Below are 24367 nucleotides of genomic sequence, written 5' to 3' on the forward strand. Positions count from 1 at the left end.
ATCCTTGAACAATGATATTAATTTTATCATCCATGTTCAAAAAGTTTGAGAGACATTGAAAATAGAAAATAAACTCATTGAGCCTCTGTAAGTAAAACTGTAACATTTTTAAGTTTAAAATGCCATATATGGGGCAGTGTTATATCAAAGACAACAGTAAATATGATGAAAAATGCAGAAGTACAGCAAAACAAGTTGTACAAAGTGAAGCAAAGAAGGAAGAGTGTTAAACAGTTATAACAGTGTTTAGTCCCTGTGGGAAAGCTCAAAGGAGATAGCATGTGTGTAATAGAAATCATGGAAAGAGAAAAGAAAGAACTAACCCCAAAAGTTCAAAAACTAGGGATCAGAAAATGTTGAATTGACAATAACTATCACATCACAACAGCCAAACATATCAAAGAAACACAGTCATTAAATTATCTGGAAACTATGACAAGTAACAGTATCTTAACACTGATGAAAATAGAGATCTGAAAGTCAGAGAAAGGCATGTCATGCATGAAGGAAAAAACAAGGAATGTGATGGATGTTTGCATGAGAAATGATACAAGGTAGAAGAATACAGAACAACATCTACACTTTACTTAAACAAAGAAGTCATTCTAGAACACTATACACACAGGTACTATTCAAAACTAAAAGCAAAATAATTCTACAGACTCATGGTCAAAGAATTCATCACACTCACAGTATAGGAAGGCCCAAAGGCAAAAGAAAAATGACATTTGCTGAAATATGGGTATGCATCAAGAAATGAAGGGCAGAGATAGCTATGTCTACAGAAGTCTTTGATTCAGATACAAAATGTCCTCCACATGCTCATGTGTTTTGGTCCCAGTTGGTGGTACTATTTTGGAAGGTTCTGGAAACCTTTAAGGTATGGCTAGTTACAGGCAGTAACTATCTGAGGGTGTACCTTGAAGGTTATACCTGTCTCTAGCTTCTGTCTCCCTCTCTGCTACCTATCTGATGTGAGTTGAAGAATATCATCTATCGCACGATCTTACTTCCTTGATGTTCTACACATGGAGTCATGGAGCCATGGGATGGGCGCTCTGAAACCATAAGCATAAACAAGTCATTCCTCCTTTCAGTTGTTCATTTGACCATGCAAACATGATTCATACAATGATTAATCAACAGGACTTACTTGTTTTAAACATTCTTTAAATGATATTTGACAGTTTAAACAAAGTTAACAATGCAATGTGGGTGTTATGGTCCATGTACCATAAAACTTGATACAATAACGAGGTTAAATGAGAAGATGTGAAACTCTATGTTGATAAGGCTTTCATACAACATATGGCATTATACGACAGACAGACAGACAGCGATGAGTAAATGTGTGCTATGATCTCAAAGCTAACCCTACTGAAGCCAATAAAACAAAGAGCATGCAAATATGTTAGGAAGGGAGAGATACTTTTCCTAAGGAAAAAGCATACTAAAGCTGATAGTCACTGAAGTAGTGAAGAGAGGAGTGATCGATCTCATGTTGAACAACCAAAGCTGACATGGTTAGTGTGGACAGATCATTCCACCCAATTACATGCTATGGCACAGTAAGTCAGCCATGAGGTCAGGACCCAAACATAATGCATCGAATCCTCTCCAGGAATGCTCTATGGACACAGAGAAGGCATCTGTCAATTCAAACCAGTGGACAATCAAGACTGACCATCACAGTCAGAATCCAATAAGCTATTTGATCCCACTTTTATTTTATTACATCCACCAGTAATGCATAAAAGGGAATAAAAGGCAAACAGACTGTAAGAAAAGGGAGGCATTGGTTGCAGATATAATTAGCACATTTGGTTGTTATAATATATCATATATTGAATAGATTTTACAAATGCAAAGTTTGTTTTTTATCACCCGGGAGCTTGGGACAATCAAGCTCAAGACTCTGCTTGCTAGAGTGATAGGCAGCTTTCTACTTCTGACAAGCTGCTCTCTTGGTGTGTTATCTCATAGTGAGGGGGACATAGGTTCTTTCATGCCATTCTACATGAACGTGAACCCCATTCATCCGGGTTCTAAAAGCTCTTTTAACCTAGCAATCCACCTAAAGAACCCTTGCCTCATCATTCTAGCATGTTGGATTTTCCAGAATACCACCACTCAGACCACAGTGTCTATAGATACAGAACAATTGGGGATTTTTAAAGTAAATAAAACTACTTAATAATAGCATTATGTTATAAACTAGAGATATATTGGACAGAAGTAGAAGAACTATACACGGAAACCTGTGAAGTTTGCTAAGTACTCTGTTAAGGCTTGCAAGGTTTGAAACCACAAGTTCTCAGACAGGGCCGTGTTTTGAATACCTGTTCCATCTGTTGGCACTAATTTGACAAGAGCCCTGAATCTTCAGGAAGTAGGAATTAGTTTATACAAATAGGTCATTGGGGCACAGATCTTTGAAGATATGCCAGTCTCTGGTTAGTCCTGCTCTCCATTTCCTGATCTTCTATGATAGACCAAGCCTCTGCTGATTACAGGATATTTGATCACACTGTGAACCCCAAGACTGTATCCTGGAAAAACACACCTCTAGTTGTGGTACAGCTCAAACATAGCAAACACCTTTAATCTGATTGTTGCTTATTGCAAACAAGATTGAATAAAGTTGACCATAGGTCAAGAAATAGACCAAGCAAGCAGTTGACAGGGAGAAAGCATAGATGGAAAAAGGAAAAATACACACACAAAGAATGAGAGGAGGTTAGGGGAATGGACAGAGAGATGCAACAGAAGTAGAAAAAGGAGGAACAGGAAGTAGAGAGGAGGACCATTTAGTTGTTTTTTTTTTTTCTTTTACTTTTTAAAGAAAACTATTTTCTGTTTGTTTATTTGTTTGTTTGTTCTTCTTTCTGTGATGTCTGCTTTCTCCGCCTTTCTGAGCTAGCAGATTTTCACCCTGGCATCTGGCTTCTGAGTCTTCAATTGGTAAAATTGAACAATTGTGATTTTCTTTTTAAACCAACATCTGCCACATACTCCAGCCACGGTGAACTAAGCTGCTTTGTCATGCCTTCCATTCCTCCTTGGAATGCTATCTGCTGTCAGAAACATCGAGTCGAAAGCAGCCTTCCTCAGCTTCCGTTCTGTCAGCTGTTGCATCCAAGGTGATGGAGGTGCCTAACGTAGGCCCTAAAAAATAATAAAGGCCTTCCTGATTTTTCTCAACTAGTTAAAATGTGTTTATTAACTAATGAGTTCATAGCTGCAAGAAGAATAACAATATGTAGTTCATGTTTGCAGCATCATAGAATTCTGTTCTAGCAAGAAATCTCAAATAAATTTAATGTAATGTAAATGTGAAATGTTACAAAGGAATGTTAAACTCAGAAAGGTTTGTTCTTTCAATACATGAGCTTTTAGCAGCTAATAGTCTATTTCATGCTTGGTAGAAATAAGAGGTTAATGTACATATTATGGAACTCTAACCAAACTGGGGGAATTGAAAAATTAAAACATAAAATACAAGCCACATACATATTGCACTTGGAGCTATATAAGTCATAAAAAAATACAGGAAATAGAAGGATATTTACATAGTGTGGTCATAAAAAGCCGATGTGTGACTTAAGCAGGAAGGATCAATGGACAAGAGAAGAGAATGGTTTAAGGAACGGGGACTGTAAAGCTCTGACTAGGCCAGCAGGGTGGAGGGAGACAGTCTAGAGAAGGTCTATGCATTCCAAAGGCCAAAGGAAATCCAGTCTGACTGAATTTTCAGGTGAGTGGGAAAAAAAAAGAGAGCTTAGTATAGATAATGGAGGGGGAGGCCAATGACATAGGATCATGGAGGAAGTGGGATTTTACTCAGAGTGAAGTAGAGAGTTACTTTTCATGTTGTAAAAGCTACTGTTGTGCATGGGAGGATGTGTGTGGGCATGCATGTGAAAGCACATGGATGGAAACCGAAGCACCACTCTATGCACTAACTTTTCCTCATTCACCCTTATGTGGGGTACCAGAAATTGAACTCATAATGCCAGTCTTCCACAGCATGTACCTCAACCTTCTGAGACTACCAGGCAGCTCCATTTTATAAACACACTAGAAACACTTCCATTTTTTAAAATATTATTTATTTATTTTTATTGTTTTATAATGGGTCTCACACTGCATCCAGGCCAGTCTTTAATTCACCGTGTCACACCCAGACTGGCTTTAAACTCATGCTACACCCTCTTGAGTGATGGAATTACAGGGTTGGAACACCACATTGGCCTCTGGATTTTTGGTTTTAAAAGAACACCAGCCATCTAGTGGAGAATCAACAAATACCTTTTAATAAACACTTGAAAATGTTAAATTTATATATTTTTTATTTAAACACAAAAATGCACATCATAGAACTTTATATAAATATATATATATATATAATACTACAAAATACAGCTACTTAAAACTGAGCTTCTTACATATAATTGAAAACAAACTAGTTAAGACACTGAAAAAGAAGAGAGCATATGAAGATTAGAAAACTACAGCTTACAGCTCTGGAAAATAAGAAAGCCTACTGAGTGGGGGAAAACAGTACCACCCCTGGTGTATATGGTGCAGGATCCAACTTTACTACACAAATAGAGAAAATTTCCCCTTAAATATGGTTGGATGAACATGACTGAGACTTTCAGCAAAACTATTCTTAGAAATACTCTCTCAACTCAGAACAAAGAACTCCCACAGAGCAAAGACTTTGGAGCTGAGTTCCCACCAGTATATCCTAAGCATTTGACAAAAGTGGGCTTCTTGAGGAAGGCCAACACAACAACAAATAGGAGATTTGGATAGTGCAAATGGGAAAGTATAACTGTATACATATGGATTTTATTGCCTTTTATTATCTCTTGCCAATGGCTTGATTTGAATTTATAAGCAAGATAAACCCTTTAAATTGCCATAATTACTGGCTCTATTAAGATTAGTGATAAATTGTAAAACTCATAGATGTATGTATTAAATGTAACCAAGAGCCCATGGATTAGTTTTAAGGTTGTTGTTGGACTACTGGTAAATGGATTGTGTACAGAGGGCAAGCTGAATCCACTACTAGATTGGGACTGATTACTACATTTTATTCTGGAGTTAATGTATATCTGTTTACATATTTAGTATATGTTCAAACTTGAACAAAATTAATCCTTTTGAATGGCATTTTACCTCTTAAGTGTATTGCAAATAAACTCATCTTTAAGATAAGCATGTGTGGCATCCTTGAATTTGAGAAAATACATTAAATTTCAAAGTTCGAAGAATATGGAAAAGATGTCAACCTTTTTTTCCCCAATACTAATCTAAATTGTGTCATATTTTATTTTCTAGTATACTCCTTTATTTCAACTTGATTAAAAATATTGACTCTTAAGCTGAAAATTAATACTCTTTTTAAATTTTTTCTTTATTTTCTTTTATTGGATTTTTTTAAAATGCATTTCAAATGTTATCCCCTTTCCCAGTTTTCCCTCCAAAAAACACACTATCCAGCCCCTGGCTTCTATGAGGGTGCTCCCCTACCCAATCACCCACTCCCTCCCAACTCCCTGCACAGACATTCTCATACACTGGGGTATTGAGCCTTCATAGGGCCAAGCCACTCTGCCCATTGATGCCTGACAAGGCCATCTTCTGCTACATATGCAGTTGGAGCCTTGGGTTCCTCCATGATGGTTTAGTTCCTAGGAGCCCTGGGGTGTCTGGTTGTTTAATATTGTTGATACTGTTGTTCTTCCAATGAGGTTGCAAACCCCTTCAGTTCCTTCAGTCCTTTCTCTAACTCCTCCATTGGAGACCCAGTTCTCAGTCCAATGGTTGGCTGCAAGCATCCTCATCTGTATTTTTCAGACTCTGGCAGAACCTTTTAGAAGACAGCTATATCATGTTCTTGTCAGCATGTACTTCTTGGTATTCACAATAGTGTCTGGGTTTGGTGGCTGTATATGGAATGGATCCCCAGGTGGGGCAGTCTTTGGATGGCCTTTCCTTCAGACTCTGTTCCACACTTTGTCTCCATATTTCCTCCCTTGAGTATTTTGTCCCCCTTCTAAGAAGAACTGAATCAATCACACTTTAGTCTTCCTTCTTCTTCAGCTTCACGTGGTCTGTGAATTGTATCTTGCGTATTCTGAGCTTTTGGGCTAATATCCATTTATCAGTGAGTACATTCTATGTATATTCTTTTAAGATTGGGTTAGCTCACTCAGGATGATATTTTCTTGTTCCATCCATTTGCCTAAGAATTTCATGTAGTCATTGTTTTTAATAGCTCAGTAGTACTTTATTGTGGAAATGTACCAAGTTTTCTGTATCCATTCCTCTGTCGAAGGCCATGTGGGTCATTTTCAGCTTCTGGTTATTATAAATAAGGCTTCTATGAACATAGTGGAGCATGTGTCCTTGTTAGATGTTGGAGCATCATTTGGGTTTATGCTCAGAAGTGGTATAGCTAGGTCCTCATATAGTGCTATATCCAATTTTCTGAGGAGCAGTGAGACTGACTTCCAGAGTGGTTGTACCAGCAGTGGAGGAGTGTTTCTCTTTCTCCACATCCTCGCCAGCATCTACTGTCACCTGAGGTTTTTAAATCTTCAATGTAGCCAATGTAATGTTTTTGGTTGTTTTTTAGTAAAAACAGTGAAAATAGAAATAGTTTTAAAAACACTGACCTACACATACATCGACAAGCTTTGCATCTTTCAATTTTCTAAACTCTATTAAAACGGTGAAATGGAAGCTGAAGAAGATAGCTTTAGACAAAAGAAAACTTCATCGCTTTGGACTTGAGTGTGGTGTGGTGAGACACTTCTTTCTATAGTCCCAGCACTTGGCAGGAGGCTTTGTGAATTGGAGACCAGCAAAATCTCTTTGCATAAAAATTAGGTACTGAGACTCATTCTCAAAAAAAAAAAAAAAAAAAAAAAAGAAAAAAGAAAATGTAATCTGCTAGATGCTATTGTCTGGTAGGGAACTACTAGTCATTGATTATATCCCAGCCCTAATCCTGGTTTCTCCAGGACTTAGAACCCCTAAAACAAGGACGCTCAGGTATGCCCACCTATAGGCAACACAGTCTCCGCCCAGCTAGTCATACTGGACCCGCCCCCTTTCGGTCTCCTCTGCCACTGCCTCTCTGCCTGTTGTCCTCAGCTCTTCCTCACATTCCCATAACCCCCATTATTCCCAATAATATGGAGCAAGAAGAATTACACCATATAGCAGAGGCCCGCGAGTGGAGGCGACGGCGGTGTTGATGCGATTCGCTGGGATAGTCTTCAGGCATCGCTCTGGGCAGCCCCAAGGGCGCACGGCCCTCGAAGGCTGAGGGGGTCCTAGCGCCACAGTTCGGCGCAGTGATTGGCTGTTCGCCCTGTCCACTGAAGGAATCCGGATGTGCCTGTGGAGCTGTGTTGGCAATCTGCGCGCTGAGATTTGGGTACTCTTTGGGTACCCAGGGCTAGGCGGATGGCTCAGGATTGGGCGGGCTTCTCTGAAGAAGAGCTGAGGAGACTTAAGCAGAATAAAGGTAAAGTGTATATGCACGCGAGTGTGACGTCTCGAGTCTGAAGGACAGGAGGCCTTCTTGGTGAGGGGTTGTGGAGCTGGAGCTGCAAGTGGGGGTTGGGGGGACAGGGATGATGGGGCTCTCCAAGTGTCAGTTTTAGCTGCAAAGGCCAGAGGGGCGGGCCCAGAGCGTTTCTCTTTTAGCATCAGTTTTCTGATAATTTAATATATCCCTTTAAAAGGAATGAGGCTAGGGAGAGAAAGCGAAGCCACCACTTTGAATGGCTCCTAAGGGAAGACTGTAGACAAATCAGTGGTTGTAGACTTAGGGGTCAGGGTGAATGAAGAATATTACTGCCTATGCAGCATCGTAATTGTGAACTTATAGAACCAGTTATTGGAGAAGGAATCCTGAGAGTGAATACGCGACAAAGAAGTGATATTTATGACACATCTGTATTGCATTTATCTCTGGCTACCAGATGAATTTGCATTTCTTTGCAGTTTTGGGGAGTCGCAAACCAGAAGGATTAGATTTGAAGTGTGTGTGTATTTGTGTGTACATGCACATTGCACCCACTTGTCTGTCTTTACTGCCTTCCGGGACAACGGAAATCTGGTGCCCTCCCCCCACGGCTTTATGGAATGATTATAGATTACCTCATGGGCTTGCTATAACGCTGCTTCTGATTCATTAAAATTTCTGGTACTTGGTAGGAAACGATGTAAAATGCTCTTGACCTGTGACTGAAACTTTACAAAGATGTCTGTGGTAATCTTGGCAGTGCCCACCACTTCTGTGAGAACTTCCCGCCACTATTAACATTATAAAAAGTACTTTATTTAAAGATAAATAAATTCTTCATTGTCTATAGTTTGTGAGAAATTTGGATATGGCTTGGGTTATTTGCAGTTTTTAGCCCAGATATAAGAATTACCTGGGGCTGGCAGGTGCAAAAGGAGGTAAATTGCTAACATGAGGTCAATGTGCCACATACGCACTTGGGGAAAATTGGGCTGGTTCAGGGGTATTTTAGAATTATCATGAAATTATCATATCAGATATGTCCCCACTGATTCTGCCCAGCTCGGGGTTTTCAGGTTCTCTTGTCATGTGAATCATTCATATATCTATATGTACAAAGTATAGGCATCTAGATCTGATTGGAATCAGTTTTCAGAATCTGCTTTTGAATTGGGTGTGTCTTGTCCAGGGGCCTCTTCCATCCTTGTCAAGGGGAATGCCAAGCTGTCATGAAACACAACTTCTGCATTAGAGATGTGAAAATGAGCCAGACATCTTTGCCTTTAGAGACCTTGTGGATTAATGAGACAGACTGTGGTAGAAGATGTTTGACCAAGTGGTAGCCATAGAGCAAGTTCATGCTGAGGATTTACTAGACTTTGGGGATGTTTCATGGAGGTTAAATGTTGGCTTTAGCTTGCCAGCACAGAGGTTTAATGTAAGACTCCAATGTTCGTTATCTAAAAGTATATTTTAACTATTTAATTTGGATTTGGATAGAAGGTAATGAGAACATAAACTTCAAGGCCTATCACTTGGTCATGAAACGCTAGACTGTGGGTTTAAAATCATCCATCTATGACATCTGTCAGAGCAGAAGAATCTTACCACCTTTATGTAGCCATAATGTAGTACAGTGATCCACACAGAAATACCAAGTCTTCTACCTTGGCTTTCCCATTTTTAAAGCTGCAGAAATCGAATCCGTCTCACAGCTGTTCAGAATGCAGCTAAATAATATAGGAAGATAGGATCCATTGCCAGCAAAAGTAAGTACAGGATCCTTTTGAAACACTTGAATGCATGTGCAGTCAAGAATGGTCTTAACCACCTTGTTTATAATATTCAAAAATTAGAAACGCACTGGTTGTTTACTAGCAGGATACATAATATATATGTGTTCGTTGGTGGGACTATATTAATCACTGGCCACATTCATTAATAATGAACTTTTATAAATTAGATGAATATTTGCAAAAGGAGCAAGATGTTGCTGAGTGGATAATGGTCTAGTGCAGTTTGTATATGAGCAAAATTAGGTAGACTAGGCATCCTTTAAGACTATCTGAAGAAAATCAAGGGAGTGAAACAGAATTGTGATTGGTAGAAAGGCAAGGAAGTGTGGTGGGGACAGATGAATACATACAGCAGCACTGGTAATTAAGAAATTAGACAAAAACAGTTTCAATTGAAACAATAAAAAATCTTCGGAAAAAATAGCCAATTGTTTAAAATAATTATTTTTCAGTCTAGTGTCTCCTGTAACATGGGTTGCCAGGTGAAGCTGATACACAGTCATTCCATATTATCTTTTGATGTTGTCACATGGCAGTTTTCTTTGGCAGGAAGAAGAGATTAGAAATAGAACATTGGTAACTAAATGATCTCACTCGCAAATAACTTTAATAAAAGTAAGTCATAGAATTTTATGGACCGAAAACATTGTATGTAACTGAAATGGTGTCAGAGAGAGGGGGTATGTCAGCTGAAGTCATTGACATCTTAAACTGAATTATTCTCAGTCATACGGATTGGAAGAGTGTATGGCATACATATACACAAATATGTATGATATGTATATATGTATACACACATGATCTGTGGTGGATTTCATATGTAAATACTGGAAGAATGCCGTGTGACTATGCTGTAGGTTTTAAGATAAATACTTAACTCTGTGTGCCCTTTGTTATTCTTTATGATTTATCTCTTTAGTTGTATGGGCCTTTGGTCTTAGCATGGGCATGGCAGTCAGAGGCTGTCTTTAGCAGCCAGTTCACTCCTACTATGACAGTCCTAGGAATCAGAACTCAGGTCTTTTGGCTCGGTGACAGTGCCTATACCTGCCCAGCCATCTTACCCACTGTCTTTATTCTTATTAGGAGTCTTGTTTGTCTCTTTGTTTTATTTAGTAATTTTCTTGCCATTCTTACCATTTTATAAAGAAAATTTTAAACAATTTTACTGAAGTTTAGGGGATAGGAATTTGATTAGAAGTACATTGAATTTTTAGACCATCTGTAATGCCATGTAACACATTTTAGAATTTTTTTCCCCATATAAATTTTGAATGTTTCTGTTGTTAGATAGTTCTTCCCTAGATTTATGACCATTTCTGGCATTGAAATAGACTCTCTTTTATTATCATTTCTCTTATAGTAATGTGTGGACATTACAGAATTAATAGATGTTTCAAAGCAAAGGAATATGACTAGATGCTAACCATCAAGAAGAAGCAGAGCATTAGAGATCAGGAGCACAGTGAGGTACCACCTAATGCTCTCCTGCTTGCTAAAGTTAAACATTAGACAGAGCAATTCCGTGTATTTAAGGGGATTCTTGCACATTGCTGGACAAAATGTGTTTGGAAAGCAGTTTAACACCTAGTGTTACACTTCATCACCCAGTAGTTTGGGGGTGATATCTAAGGCAAATTAACAGCAAGGCTCACAGAAGTAAAATCTAAAACCAGCTTCAGTGTCTCTTGGGGGAAGAAGATGGGGAAACTCTGGTTTGTCACTCTGAGGGATGTGAGCCAGCCCTGGAAATGAATGACTGTAACGGTGTCAATGGTGTGGACACTGTCAGTGTGACACTGAGGAAGTACTTGCTTGTGCAGTACACTTTTGGTGAAATTAATACTTTTTAGAAATATTTGTAGACTCATAAGAAAATGATCAATATATGATTCAAATGATAGTGGAGACTGGGGTCAGAGAGAAGGATGTAACTATGAGATACACAGTAGATCTCACACACGCATGCATGCACACACACACACACACACACACACGAAAAATTCTCCAGGGACTGAAAAGAAGACTTAGCAGTTATGAGCTCTCACTGATCTTCCAGAGGATGTGGGTTCAGTTCCCAGCACCTACTTAGCAGCTCAAACCCTTAAGTAAACTACAGCCCCTTGGGATCTAATGTCCCCTCTGCCATCTTAGGTCACAGCATGTACATACTGTACTTACATGCAAGTAAAACACTCATATACATAAAATCTCTTTTTAAACTATTTAACTTTTCAGGGTTTTTTCCCTCCTCTCTTTTGATTATCCAGTTTTAAAAATGTTAATAGTAGTGATAATCATCAGTAATGTTTACAAAACTAATATGTTTGTTGGCCTCTGATATCTTTTGCTTTCTGGTTCAGAAAATTAGACCCAGAGTGTCATAATGTATCTTCCCCTCGGAGCTGGATTGTCATCCTGGCTGTTAGTTGGAACATGCCACTGCAGAGTAGGAGTCACTTTCCACTGTAGCAGGATCTAGGTTTTGATGATTGTTACAGTTCCCTATATTTAAAACCACGGGCAATTCATATAAAACTGCTGTTTAGGAGCTGGAGCCAGAGCTAAGTGGTTGAGCACTTGCCTGGCATGTGCAAGGTCTGGGCTCAGTCCAACACCACAAAATAAATAAAGAAGTAAGTAAATAAATCAAAATAGAAATAATTTTTAAGTGCCTGTTTTTAATTGTGAAAATCGGTGTCTGGCTGTATTGACCTAAATTGCTTTAATGACAGCAGCTGACTAGAAGTTACTGTGGCTAGTCCTCCTTGTATTAGATTTATGATTCTCAGTTGGCCCTAAGTTTCCAGAACATAGCACTTAAACAGTGTATTCTGTTTTCACGTGCCCTGATTTGTCTATTGATTGCTAGTGAAAAATATATCATTGTAAGCCTTATATCTATGCTCTGTAAAAAATATAAAGTAAAATAGGCATAGTTGAGTTACACAGGAACTACTAATTATTCAGTTAGTGTTTGCAGTTTGGAACCCAAATCAGCCTCAGTGACATGTTTGATGTTGTAAATAAGAACAGTAACCAACAGTAATCTTTATGGTAGAGGAGGGCACTTTGCATTTTCTGAGAAAGTTTGTGTCTTAGTTTTTTGGTTTTTTTTTTTTTTTTTTTTTTTTTTGTGGCTGTGATAAATACCCTGAGAAAATCCTTGAGGGAAAAGGGTTTATGTTGGCTCACAGTTGGAGAGTACTGGCCAGCATGAGGGAGAAGCCCTAGAGGCAGAAGCTTGGGGTAACTGGTTGTGGCGCATCTTCATTCTGAAAGCAGAGAATAGTGAATGCTTGTGTTCAACTCACTTTCTCCCTTTTACACAATCAGCCCAGGGAATGGTGTCACTCACAGTGGGTGGGTTTTTCCACCTCAGTTACCCTAATCAATAATCCCCCACATGTGTGCCTATAGGTGTATCTTCCAGGGGATTCCTAATCTCATCAAATTGATGGTTCAGATTAATCAACACAGGGCACAGTTTTTTATATTATCTGTCTTTTTGAAGACAGTTTTCCATATCTCACTCTTTCCTTGTCTCCATGGCTTCAGTACAGCAGATAGTTTACAACTGGGATGACAGGTGTTGAGTCTAACAAACAAATCTGAAACAAAGCTTTACTTTGCAAAGCTTAAATTTAAAAACTTGTACTTCAGTGGTTGGTGTGTAGAATTTAAACATCACAGTTGAAAAGTCTTCGGCTGGTTGGTTTTTGTTTTCTTTGTGTGCTGGGTATTGAGCTTAGGGCTTTGCTAGGCAAATGCTGCACCACTGTGTGACATGCCCAGCCTTAAAAGTCCTGTTTGAGTTGCTCACTTATAAGGATTCATAATTTTATACCCTGTAGTATGAGAGTGAAATTTACTAATTATTTGCCCTAAGAGTTTAGTCTTGGTATAAATAGTCCCCCAAAGGAGCATCATTTGTGTTTTAAGAAAACAACATCCCTGTAACTGTTTTATCTTCCTCTTGTTTGTTTCAGGCTGCTGTTAAAATTAGCTTGAATGCATTGATTAGAACTTATCTGGCCTTTCATGGAATAGATTTCCTATAAAGATGAACTGAGAACCAGGCTGGCTTTTGTTAAACATTGATAGCATGATATAAAAACTGTTGCACCTGGGAAAATGGCTGCCTGTTCCTGGGCTTTCAAAATGGAGGATGGGAGGGAGGGGCCCTTAGAATCACAAAAAATTATGTAACTACTTTATGTTTTTATAGACATGATTATTATTTGTTGTTCAACAACGATGCCTCATTCTCTTTTATGCAGATCCTTTTGAACCTCAGCGCCGTCTCCCTGTGAAAAAAAGTCGACAACAGCTTCAGCGAGAAAAAGCCCTTGTAGAGCATAGCCAAAAACTTGTCCTTCAAGATGGATCGGCCTTATTGCTTCCAGAGCAGCTGCTCTCTACAGCCAAAGCCAGAGATAGCAGTCAAAAGCCACGCCCTTCTTCCTCTGCTGCCCCCGGTCCTCTCACACTCACCTCTTCCACTGACAACGGAAAGCTACACAGTGCTGAAAGTCAGCCACAAGAACCAGGGCTTGAGAATTCCCACCATGATCACAGAAGTGCTGAGGTTCGAACTCCAAAGCCAGATTGCAAAGTGGAGAAAAAGAAAATGGAATTGTTAGTAAGTCTATGAGACTTTTCACTTTTCTCCCCAGGGACTTAGAAAGAATATAGTTTGGTGAGGTTTTTCCTGGAGTCTACCACCTAAATATATTAGGAGCTAAATATTTTGTTTTATCATTTACACTTCACAACAGCCTTATAATTACATGCTTATGTTTTCACCTTACAGAGGGGTTATTTAGGACATAGAAAAAATACTGTTTTCTTAACACTAGATAGCTGCCACATTCCAGGAAGGCTAGTGCTTGGGCTAAGGAAGGAACCGTCAAGTCTTGAGATCAAAGTGACCTATACAGTGAGTACCAGGCTGAACTGAGGGTATAGCAAAAATGTTCTCAAATTTATGCTCACACTCAAATTACATACACACACATAGGCAGAGGAGCTGGGAACTGTCTCCCTAAAGGTAACATATACAGCCAGTAAGTAACAGAGTTGAGATATTTTTGCATTAGAACCTATATAGTTTATCTCTACCCATATAGAAATTTTCGTTTTCTATCTTGTGAATCCTTAGTAATGTAAAGAGAAGATGGCATTTGTTTTTGTTTTTTCTTTTTCTGAATTTTTCCAAAGTGTCTCATGTTTTTCCCAATATCAGGCATACTTCTCATCTCTGCTGGCCCAGCTTTTGTGTCATGAGAGTCCTGTCTACCAGAGTCTTATGACAGAATTCATTTTAATGAGATATATAAAAATCGCATGAATTAAGTTTGCTTGCTTGGTTTTTGTTTTTACAGTACAGCCTCAGTGTATCTCAGGAAGGGTTTGAATATATGGTTGTGATGGACATTTTAGGTGCGATGTCAGAAGGAAAAATCACTGGATTTTAGATACTCTGGGACATCCTTAGGAGACAGAATTTGAGGAAGCGCTGAGTTTAGAAAGTAAGAATCCTGAAATGATAAGCTTGAGAAAGGAGAGCTATGTCCTACAGTGTTCTGTGATGGTATCTCAGTTTTCTGAGAGACACAAAGGCTAAAGAAAAGTAGAGAAAAAGAAAGGGAGCCTGCGTCCTGGTGTACCAGAGCCTGAGGGGGAAATATCCTGGAGATGGCAGGTGTCTGTACAGTTTGGGAGAAGGAACCAGGCGAAGTGGGCCCGAAAGGCTTGTGGAGTGGAAAGTGTGAGGAAAGGCTGACGCTGACCCTGCTAGAGGCTGTAGTGAGAGAGAGAAGGCATGGTTAGAAGGGAAAGGCAATGGGTGGGCTGGACAGACACCAGCAGGAGGAAAACGTGTTGCTGTGACTGCTTCCAGTTCTAGCTTTATGCCTGTTGAAAATGCAGGCACCTTTTCAGACCTGGACACGTTAGAAGATACAGTACATCTTCGACTTTCTGTTTTAGTCTATCCCACTTGCCTTTAGCTCAAACAACTGCTCATTTAAAACTAAGAGTTGAAGATAAGGGACCATATATTTGTATTATACATACGGATGGGGGTGGGGAAAGCAAGGGCAAAGTAATATAATTCTGTTTCAATTAAAAACCTGTTTTAACCTTTTTTATTTTAATTTGGAGACTAATGAGCAGAATGAAAGAAAATATAAGAAACAAACTAGCTGTTAAGATGTTGAGGCAATCTAGAATTTTCATGAAGAAACTTCTAGAAGGTAAAACATGACATCAACCTCATCCCAGTATACTTTGACTTCCATTTTCCATATGCTATTATCCACGCACACATTTCTTTGTACTTCTGAAAGAATGTCACAATACTTGAGCTTCTAGTGTGTGGGTTTCTATATCATACACACATATAGATTTCAAAGGTCCAATTTATGGAAGCCTCTTTATTCAGACCATGCTCTTTGTTCATATTAGAACAGAATAATGACCTGCAGATGGGTTTCTTTTAAGGGAATTTTTGGAATAAAATATATGTAATCTGCATGGTTAAATTTTCTGTGTAGGAGACAGACTGGTAAGGTGTGGGTTGGGTAACTGTCTTTTTAATAAATTCACTTTTGTGCTCTGTTTTCTTTCCAGGCAAGAGAAATCTCGTTGGGAAGTTCTCCAACAAGAACAGCGACTAATGGAAGAGAAAAATAAACGTAAGAAAGCCCTTTTGGCTCAAGCCATTGCGGAAAGGTGAGGCTTGCAGGTCAGGGGCTTGTGACCCACAGGCATGTCATGGCTATTCTCCCAGGCCTTACCCGATAAACTGATGCTTTATTGCAGCTCTTACTTGTAAGACCACGTATGCTTTAAATGACACTGAAATTCTAGTTCTACCTTTTAGGGATTTTGTTTTGTTTTGTTTTGTTTTTGTTTTTGTTTTTGTTTTTTAAGTAATGAGTCAGCTGTAGAGTTATTGCAAGTGAGGTGGCATCAGTGTTAGCCAGCTGTTCTCACCCGTCACAGGGCAGCAGTAGATACCAGTGTGCATGAGTGAGCAGCAGACACAGGCTTTAGTTCGGATGTGTTGGCATCAGGCATCTAGAGGAATGGTGCAGTACGGGGTGACCTACACTGTCGGAAACCTTGCTTGTGTTTTTTAAATAATTTACTGTGCTTCACTGGTGACTCACAGAAGCCATCATATACCCTAAGTGAGGTTTGATTTTTATCTCTTCTCATGTGCTGTGACATACTGACCCCAGCTGTAGCATTCCCCATGGAAACCTTTCTGCCCAGCTTCTGCTGCCTTTCCTGTACTTTGTGTGTTACTTCCTATTCTCCTGAGGCCTTAAGGTGTGTCAGTTAAGTAGTGACTGAACTAAATTTGAGCAAATGTTCAATCTTGCTTTTAAAGACCTAAAGATAGATATGGTGGAAGCTGCCTGCTATGTCCGGTTTGCCAAGACTGAGACAGGAAGATTGTTCTAAGTTTAAGGTCAGCCTAGGCTGCACAGCAATACAGCAATACCTGTAAACTGCTGTTGCTTGAGGTTTGATTGATGTAAGGGCAGAAAAGGTGAGATGGAGATATGCAGAAAACTCAGAGAGAAACATTTGGTAAACTGTTTATTTCCCCTTTTAGAGCAACTTATCATAAAGGTACAACTCATAGGTTGGCTGATATTTCAAGAAAAAGAACAAAATATGAATTAATAATACCATCTTTCCCACAAGTGATTATACTTTTTGAAAGATTCTCTTGGTCTTTACTGAGAGTAGAGACTGCTTATTGGAGACTTTACAAACGCAGTGGGTGTATGTAGCTTGCTCTAGAGGTGCACACCTGTACTCCTGGCACTTAGAAGGTAGAGGAAGACAATTGTGAGTGCCAAGCCAGCCTGAGCCACGTTGTCCCTATCTTAAAAGGAGTGTAGAGATTCCATACTTCTCTGCTGTTGATTTTAGACAGAATAACATAGAGACAACAATGTGGGGAAATGCACATAATTATATTATTAATAATGGATAATGAAGTAAGATTGTGTTGGTTAGTGTAGACAGAAAGGAGAGATTTGTGAAGGAATTGTGACATAGCCTTTCAGGACTCCTTTTTAGTGAAGGATGTAAGTTCACAAATGACCTGTATAAAGTCTTAGTCTGTCCTTTGTTCATGAAAATAATATAGACCAATAGAACGTTTAATAAGTATAGAGTACAGAGCATTTATTTTGTCTCAATTCGAATTTTTTTTCCTATTTTTTAAAAACAATGTCATGAACTATGATTATATACACAGTTACCATTCTTTTTCATTCATTTGTATCATGTATGGAAATGTGGTCTTAAAGTGTTTTCTCCAACACACATTCCTGGATTTTCAGATCTAAGAGGACCCAAGCAGAGACCATAAAACTAAAGAGGATCCAGAAGGAGTTACAGGCCTTAGATGACATGGTATCAGCTGACATTGGAATCCTCAGGAACAGAATTGACCAGGCCAGCCTAGAGTATTCCTATGCACGGTAAGTAGGATAAGAGGGCTGAGCAGTCTGGCTCAGTCGTGGCCATTGCTAACTATGCCAGTGGACTTTATGACTATTACAGGAAAGTCTCATGAGAATGCCATCAGTAATGTGCTAACTCCAGTGGCCACCTGTCCTATAGCTTAACCTTGCTGGAATTCCTGTTACAACGCTCCCGAATTACTAATTTGTATTTTAGTGTTTCCTGATTAACAGTCAGCTCATTAACAGTAGAGACCTTAGTGTTCAGGATCTATGGAATTACATATCCAGTTAGCTTGCTGTAGAACTATCTGATTCTAACACCTAGTCTCTGTTCCTTCCATTAATGTTTTGACTCTTTGATATTGCCTCTATGGGATTGAAGCCTAAATCTGACTTCATTTTTTTATCAAAGCAAAAAATTAATTTGTTTTGAAAGAGCTTTTCAATATAAGCTAGTACATGGTTATTATTCCCAGCACTCAAGAGGGTGAGGCAGGAGGATCGGTGCAAGCTCAAGGCCAGCCTGGGTTACAGAGTGAGATTCTGTCTGACTACAAAGGGAAACTACTGTGGATATTTTCTTTAATGTCCCCTAAGAACTGTGAAGTTTGTTTTTCCCTTGTTTGGTTATACTTTGTTCAAAATGGTCTGCTATCATGTGCTTCCTTGGCTTTCAACTGTTGGCATTTTTATGAAGGAAAAAAGTGTTATGGAATATTTTTTAAATGAATAAACACATGTAAAGAATTACATGGGCTTTGCAAACAGATAAAAGGGCAAAAAAATCGGCCAATTTCAGGGTTCTCAGTCCTGTAACATTGCTTTAATCATTGTACTTTGTCTTTTCTTCGCACGGGAATGCTGTGCTAATGACTCAGCTTTGTATCTTTCCCCGTAACACTGGGAATCAATCAGAATGCTTCATTAGTCTCGGGGAAACCACAGCCTCAGAATGTTTATATAACAATTTAATAAAGCGGAAATGCTTGGTGATAGTTTTAATTCACTGGTTAGTGTTTAGAAGAGGCCTGTGGTTGTCCTTATGACTTGGGTAATTGTTGTTTGCTTGTGTGCTGTAAGACACTCTGTGTTGCCTTTATTAGTGGACAGCCTAAATTAATGCCATCAGGAACTGATAACCAGAAGTTCCCAATTTCTGTTACTGTTCAGGAAGTGACTAGAATTTCGTTACAAGTAAACTCAGCCTTAACTTTGAGCACATCTTATTCTCTCTAACTGAGTTGCCAGGGCTTATTTTCACACCACTCAAGCATCTCATCTAGATGGTTCATAGCACCCCAAAGTCCTGGGTCAGCAGGGAAAGCAAAGCAAAAGAGAGATGGGGGAGGGGGGAGGGAGGGGGGAGGGAGGGAGAGCAGACATGCACTTTAAATTTTTTCTTTTATTTGAGATTTTAATCACATCAGTTTTTCCATCCCATTACTCAAACCCTCCAATAGCACCCCCCTTGCTATTTTTTAAATTCATGGCCTATTTTTTCATTAATTGTTGGTGTGTGTTTGTGTGTGTGTGTGTGTGTGTGTGTGTGTGTGTGTATGTGTGTATACTACCATATTTTGTTAATTGCAGAGAATTCTTACACAGTGTTTCACATCATATGCTTTAATTTCATGTGTTTAATAAGCTAAAGACATCATTTGACGCTGTTACTGACATAGCTGCATGAATGGATGCTGATGTAGGAGGCTCTTTTTCAAGGAAACTCTGGAGGTAAATCCGAGAAGCCATAAACAGTCCCAAGGAGAAGTCAAATTGTGTCTGGTCCATTGCTAAGATTGATACAGAATTTTCTATATTTGTAGTTGTGGCTATTGAGGAATTATAAATGCTTGTTAGTGCTGCCTATTGAAATGAGTAATTGTGTGGGAAAATCACATTTTGTTTTTATCCTTAGAAGAACATTTTTACTCATTGCTTTATGAGACTAAAGAAATTCATCTGAGTGGACTATTCTACATGCTGACATGTCACTTCCATGATCGGTTTTCCTTCTTAGACTCCATGCTGTAACTCTGCATTGCTTCAGTTTCCTAGGACGTAACACATTACCAGAAGCTATATGCCTTAAACACCTGAAAGTTCCCAGCTCACATTTCTAGAATGAAGACTAGAACCCTCAAATAATGTGTTAGCAGAGGCCTGATTTCTAAGGAACCCCATGGGTCCATTTCTTGCCTTTGCCAGCCTCTGATGGCAATAGCTTTTCCTGAACTTGTAGCCACAGTTAGTTATCTGTCCTGTGTCTTCATAGTCACGTAATCATACTTCCCCTGTCCTCTCTATTCAGAGGTTCCATATGATTGCAAATGGGATTCACTGGAATTCAGAATGCATCCTCTTAAAGCCCTCAGTCACCTCTGTTCTAGAAGCTAACTTCTAACGTTCTACAGATTCACAATCCGTGTTTTGAGGAAGTTGTACTTTTGCTCACAATCACATCTGAATGTGTAGCAGCATCAGTTTTCTGTTGGTTTTCACTATTTCCAACATATGCAATAAATTCTGAGGAAACTGAGAATGTCAAGATGACAGTATCACACATTCTTGAGACACGGGACATTGAACTCAGCACTAGGGAGCTAATGGATAATAAGTTACTTGGTTATTACATCATTCCTGTTTTCTCGATATTTTACTTTTTATCATAGATGAGAGTAAAAACTTCCTGTGGTGATGGGATAGCAAAGTGTTTCAAGATGGAGGGAGGGCATCTCTCAGATCCTATTTTATTAACTAAGCTTCCTTTGTTCTTAAGAAATTCTAAGAAAGGACAAAAATCATGTTAATCCATACGGACAGTTGAACTTTTCAGAAAAGAAGAAGGAGACCTGTAAACTAAAATAAGATCAGTAGAACCTAGTGGTGTAGAAAGGGTTAAGTTTGAATTTTTTTTTTTTAATTTCAAAGATACCAAGATCAAGAGACAGTTTCGAAAACCTTTAAATAACATTAAATCACTCTGTGTTCCCTTAAAATAACAAACCAATTCTGTAATTACATTTCCAGTTCAGTGTGCCTTACTGTCCAATGTATAATGATCGCATTATTCTCTTCCAGAGTACCCTTTCTGCCTAGCTTCAGTATGAATGACAAGACTCTTAGACTAATCCTGTAGTTTGTGAAACTAACCAATATTTCAAACACAGTCACTCTGTGGGAGAATATATGTACAGAATCTAGACTAGAAAGACTTTAAATAAATAAACAAAATACAAGACTTTAAGTGATTTATCTGGGGTGAACCCAGATTGGTGGTAACCTAGGGACCTGATTGCAAATGTTAATTTTCAAGTCAGTATTCATGAACTCAGTCTGTAAATCTCTAAGCAGAGTTAGGGGTAGGAATAGGCCTGGAGGGAAGAGAATGTGGGGAAAGGCTAAAGTATCCATATATCCATAATATCAGAGCTCTTTACTTAGTGTGAAGACATTCATAAGTAGGATATGTTGCCAAGAGTAGAAATAAAGACCCTAGATACCCAATGAAGTTCTTTTAGCATGAGAAGTTACTGAAAGCTATGTATTTATTCATATGTGTATCAATTGACAATAAAATAAAAGGTGTATTATGAATGAGCACTCTGTAAAATTGAAACTATAAATATCAAACCCCTAAATTTACCATAGCCATAGTTTTAGATAGTGTCACTAAATAGCAGTGGTGGGTTTTATTTGGGTTCTCTGAAGGGAAAATCCATTTGGGGCCCTGGGAAGGAAGGGTTCTGGGACTGTTTACACTGCTGAGTCTCATGCCACATGTCTCTGGGACTGTTGCTGTCATTGTTATACAGAAAGACCCAAGACTGTCTATGGTGACGACCAGTTACTCTGCCTGTTTCTGGTCTTTGCATGTCCCCTTTTCTCTGACCCCTCTGCAGAAGTCCAAGTCTTTCACTCCAGATATTGGCCGTGTTGGTATAGTTTATATTCATCCCAGGCTATTTCATTCACAGACCAACATTAAGAACTCCATTTACACTGATATGAACAAGGCCTTCCAGGGCTCTCGTTCTGAGTCTGGAGAGATTGAGTGGGATGGATCTGATGGAGAGCTAGAGTGGATAGCCATTTTGGCCCATGAGTGTGAAGGAAAGCTCAAGTAGAAATGGCGTGCCTTCTTAGCCTTGAGAACAGCCTGTAATACTGCTCCTGCTATAAGTGTTTCTCTCCCTTAACTAGCTTGACTAGATAACTGCATCCAAAGACCAGAAAGATGGGCATCTGAGGACAGGCTTAGCCTTCAGCTCTCTACCGTCAAAGCCTTTATAATTTTCAGTGTGTCCTTTCAAGATAGAGACTCTTATAGCAGGAGGTTTAATTCTTATTTTCTGTAAAATATACTTAAAGCTGCATGTTAGAATTAGTGAAGTTAAAGACATCATCAAACTGGTAAGCTAACAGGGCCTTTACAGATATTAGTAGTAATTAAATTGTAATTTCCTTTCCTTTAGGACATGTAGGAAGTGGAGACATGACAACCTTATTGTTTGTAGCAATCTCATGCAACGGGTTGGGGGATTTCAGGGTGGCTTCTCCCTAGAGTTATGTTACTTCACAACAGACTTGTATTACCTATCCACACAGCTTTTGCTGTGCAGATACATAAAATGGAGCTCCATCCCTCCCCTACCCTCCTCTCTCCTCTCTTCCCTTTTCCTTCTCATATATGTTAGGTAAATACTCTGCTACTGAGTTGTAGTTTCAGCCTATAGAATGATTTTACATGTAACAATACTGTTATTATATGGAATGAAAACAGCTTAGCCTAGAGATTTTCAACTAGGAGTACTTGTGATATTGGCAATGTCCAGAAGAGTTTTGGTGTCATAGCTTAGTGTGTGTACTAATGGAGAACACCGTGTGCTGTTCAGCATCCTACAATCAGAGGACAGCTCCTGAGAAGAGAGAATTCTGTGGCCCAGATTACCGGTGTGAACTTTGATGAGGATCCCTGCCACACTGACCCCGGCCTTGCAGCTTCTAGTCTTGGTATTAGCTTCTTGCCCTACTTGGTATCATTTAGTTAGCTGTGCTCTGTCTTTTTATGTTCATTCCTTATTAACTGTATATTTCTTTCCCAGTCCATTAATTAAGAGATGCGAGTTCCCTATTTTCTTCACCTCTTGTTTTGACTCGTGTGAATTTAACCAACCTTGTATTTTAAGTTACTTGCACTAGAGCTGTCGTGTGCTAGCTCCTAAGAGCAGGTTCTGGGTTTTTGGTAGCATCACACAGGTAACTTGAAATTAACCAGAGTTGCAGTGTTTATACGATATTGCCTGGCAAGTGCCACAGAGCTGAGCTCTCTGCTTCTCTCTCCATCCCAGAGCTAACCTGCCATCACATAAACTCTCTTGGCCTGTTGTCACTCAGGTAGAGCAGAGTCATTGGCAGGACATTCAAATAAAGATGTTCTGATAGTAGCTTTTTAGCTTAGCTTAGCTTAGGTGTTATCTATCGGCTATCATTAAAGTATCAGTAGCCGTAGACTTACTGCATTTCACTTAGCATTTTGAGTTTGTTTCTGACCCTGAGAAAGCTGTATAATTGAGAATGGGTAAACTGATCTTTTTTTCTGTCTTTATAGGAAGCGCTTTGACAGGGCTGAAGCTGAGTACGTTACAGCAAAGCTGGATTTACAGCGCAAGACCGAGACAAAGGAGCAGCTCACTGAACACCTCTGCACCATCATCCAGCAGAACGAGCTCCGAAAGGCCAGGAAGCTGGAGGAGCTGATGCAGCAGCTGGACGTGCAGGCTGATGAGGAAGCTTTGGAACTAGAGGTGGAGGTTGAACAGTTACTTCGAGAGCAGGAAGCAGAGGCAGCCAAACAAACGGTTCCTGCAGAGAGGCTGTGTCAGCCTGACAGGGAGACTGTGTCTTCAGAATTGGCTGAGGAGAACAAAGAGCCTCAAAAGCAAGCGACTCCCCCAGAGACAGACAAGCCGGGCAAATGCTGCAGTAGCACTCCCCGTACGCTAGACTGTCCAGATCCAGGGGCCAAGAACTTTTCAGCTGCTGTGGCCACGTGAGGGGCCAGTGTTTTTTCAGTTAACATATCTCCGAGTAAATTATAGTCTGTCTCTGATAAAACTTCTTTCCATGTGTTTGAATCAGTGCTTACCGTTAGTATGTTGGCATGCATATCATTCAGAGTCACAGTTGTGACAACTTCATATCTAGGGAATATTGACCCCTTGGTGTTTCTTCAAGCCTAGTTACTGAAGTCAAAATAAGTAACTCGAGGGGTGGCAGTGCTTAGGGCCCTGGGTGTGACCTTTGTGACCTTCCACACTACAGAACAAGCACAGTGGTAGGAGAAAAACTACATGGCTTCTCAACCCTTGGCCAGACTTAAATCGTGAGAGAACACTGAGACTGTGTGGCCTTCTATGTAGTCTAAAAAGACAAAACTTCTTATGTACAGAGAGCGGAAAAGAGAAAAACAAGTTAAGTCACCTATCTGGATACGACCAGACTGACTAGATACAACTTGGAAATCAACTACG

General features: G+C 39.4%; 1 protein-coding gene across 2 annotated transcripts; it reads left to right on the forward strand.

Annotated features, from left to right (window-relative positions):
• The first annotated feature begins 7413 nt into the window (after positions 1–7413).
• On the forward strand, positions 7414–23971 carry GORAB (golgin, RAB6 interacting). Of its 2 annotated transcripts, XM_080929035.1 has the most exons (5): positions 7414–7546; positions 13626–13983; positions 15979–16080; positions 17712–17852; positions 23446–23971. In XM_080929035.1, the coding sequence occupies exons 1-5, from the start codon at positions 7486–7488 to the stop codon at positions 23888–23890; spliced, it is 1107 nt and encodes a 368-aa protein (XP_080785161.1). In that variant the 5' UTR covers positions 7414–7485; the 3' UTR covers positions 23891–23971. The 2 variants fall into 2 exon arrangements, with proteins under 2 accessions (XP_080785161.1, XP_080785162.1); XM_080929036.1 differs by lacking the exon at positions 7414–7546 and having other exon boundaries at positions 13855–13987.
• The last annotated feature ends 396 nt before the right edge of the window (positions 23972–24367 follow it).

The sequence above is a fragment of the Micromys minutus genome (assembly GCF_963924665.1).
Source record: "Micromys minutus genome assembly, chromosome: 1".
NCBI lineage: Eukaryota > Metazoa > Chordata > Mammalia > Rodentia > Muridae > Micromys > Micromys minutus.

What these genes read in the sequence shown, in the direction of transcription:
- GORAB (XM_080929035.1), top strand. Translation starts at nt 7,486, where the DNA reads ATGGCTCAGGATTGGGCGGGCTTCTCTGAAGAAGAGCTGAGGAGACTT. An exon ending in GAGACTTAAGCAGAATAAAG is followed by an intron (nt 7,547 to 13,625) that starts GTAAAGTGTATA and finishes TCTTTTATGCAG; the next exon opens with ATCCTTTTGAACCTCAGCGC. An exon ending in CTAGAGTATTCCTATGCACG is followed by an intron (nt 17,853 to 23,445) that starts GTAAGTAGGATA and finishes CTGTCTTTATAG; the next exon opens with GAAGCGCTTTGACAGGGCTG.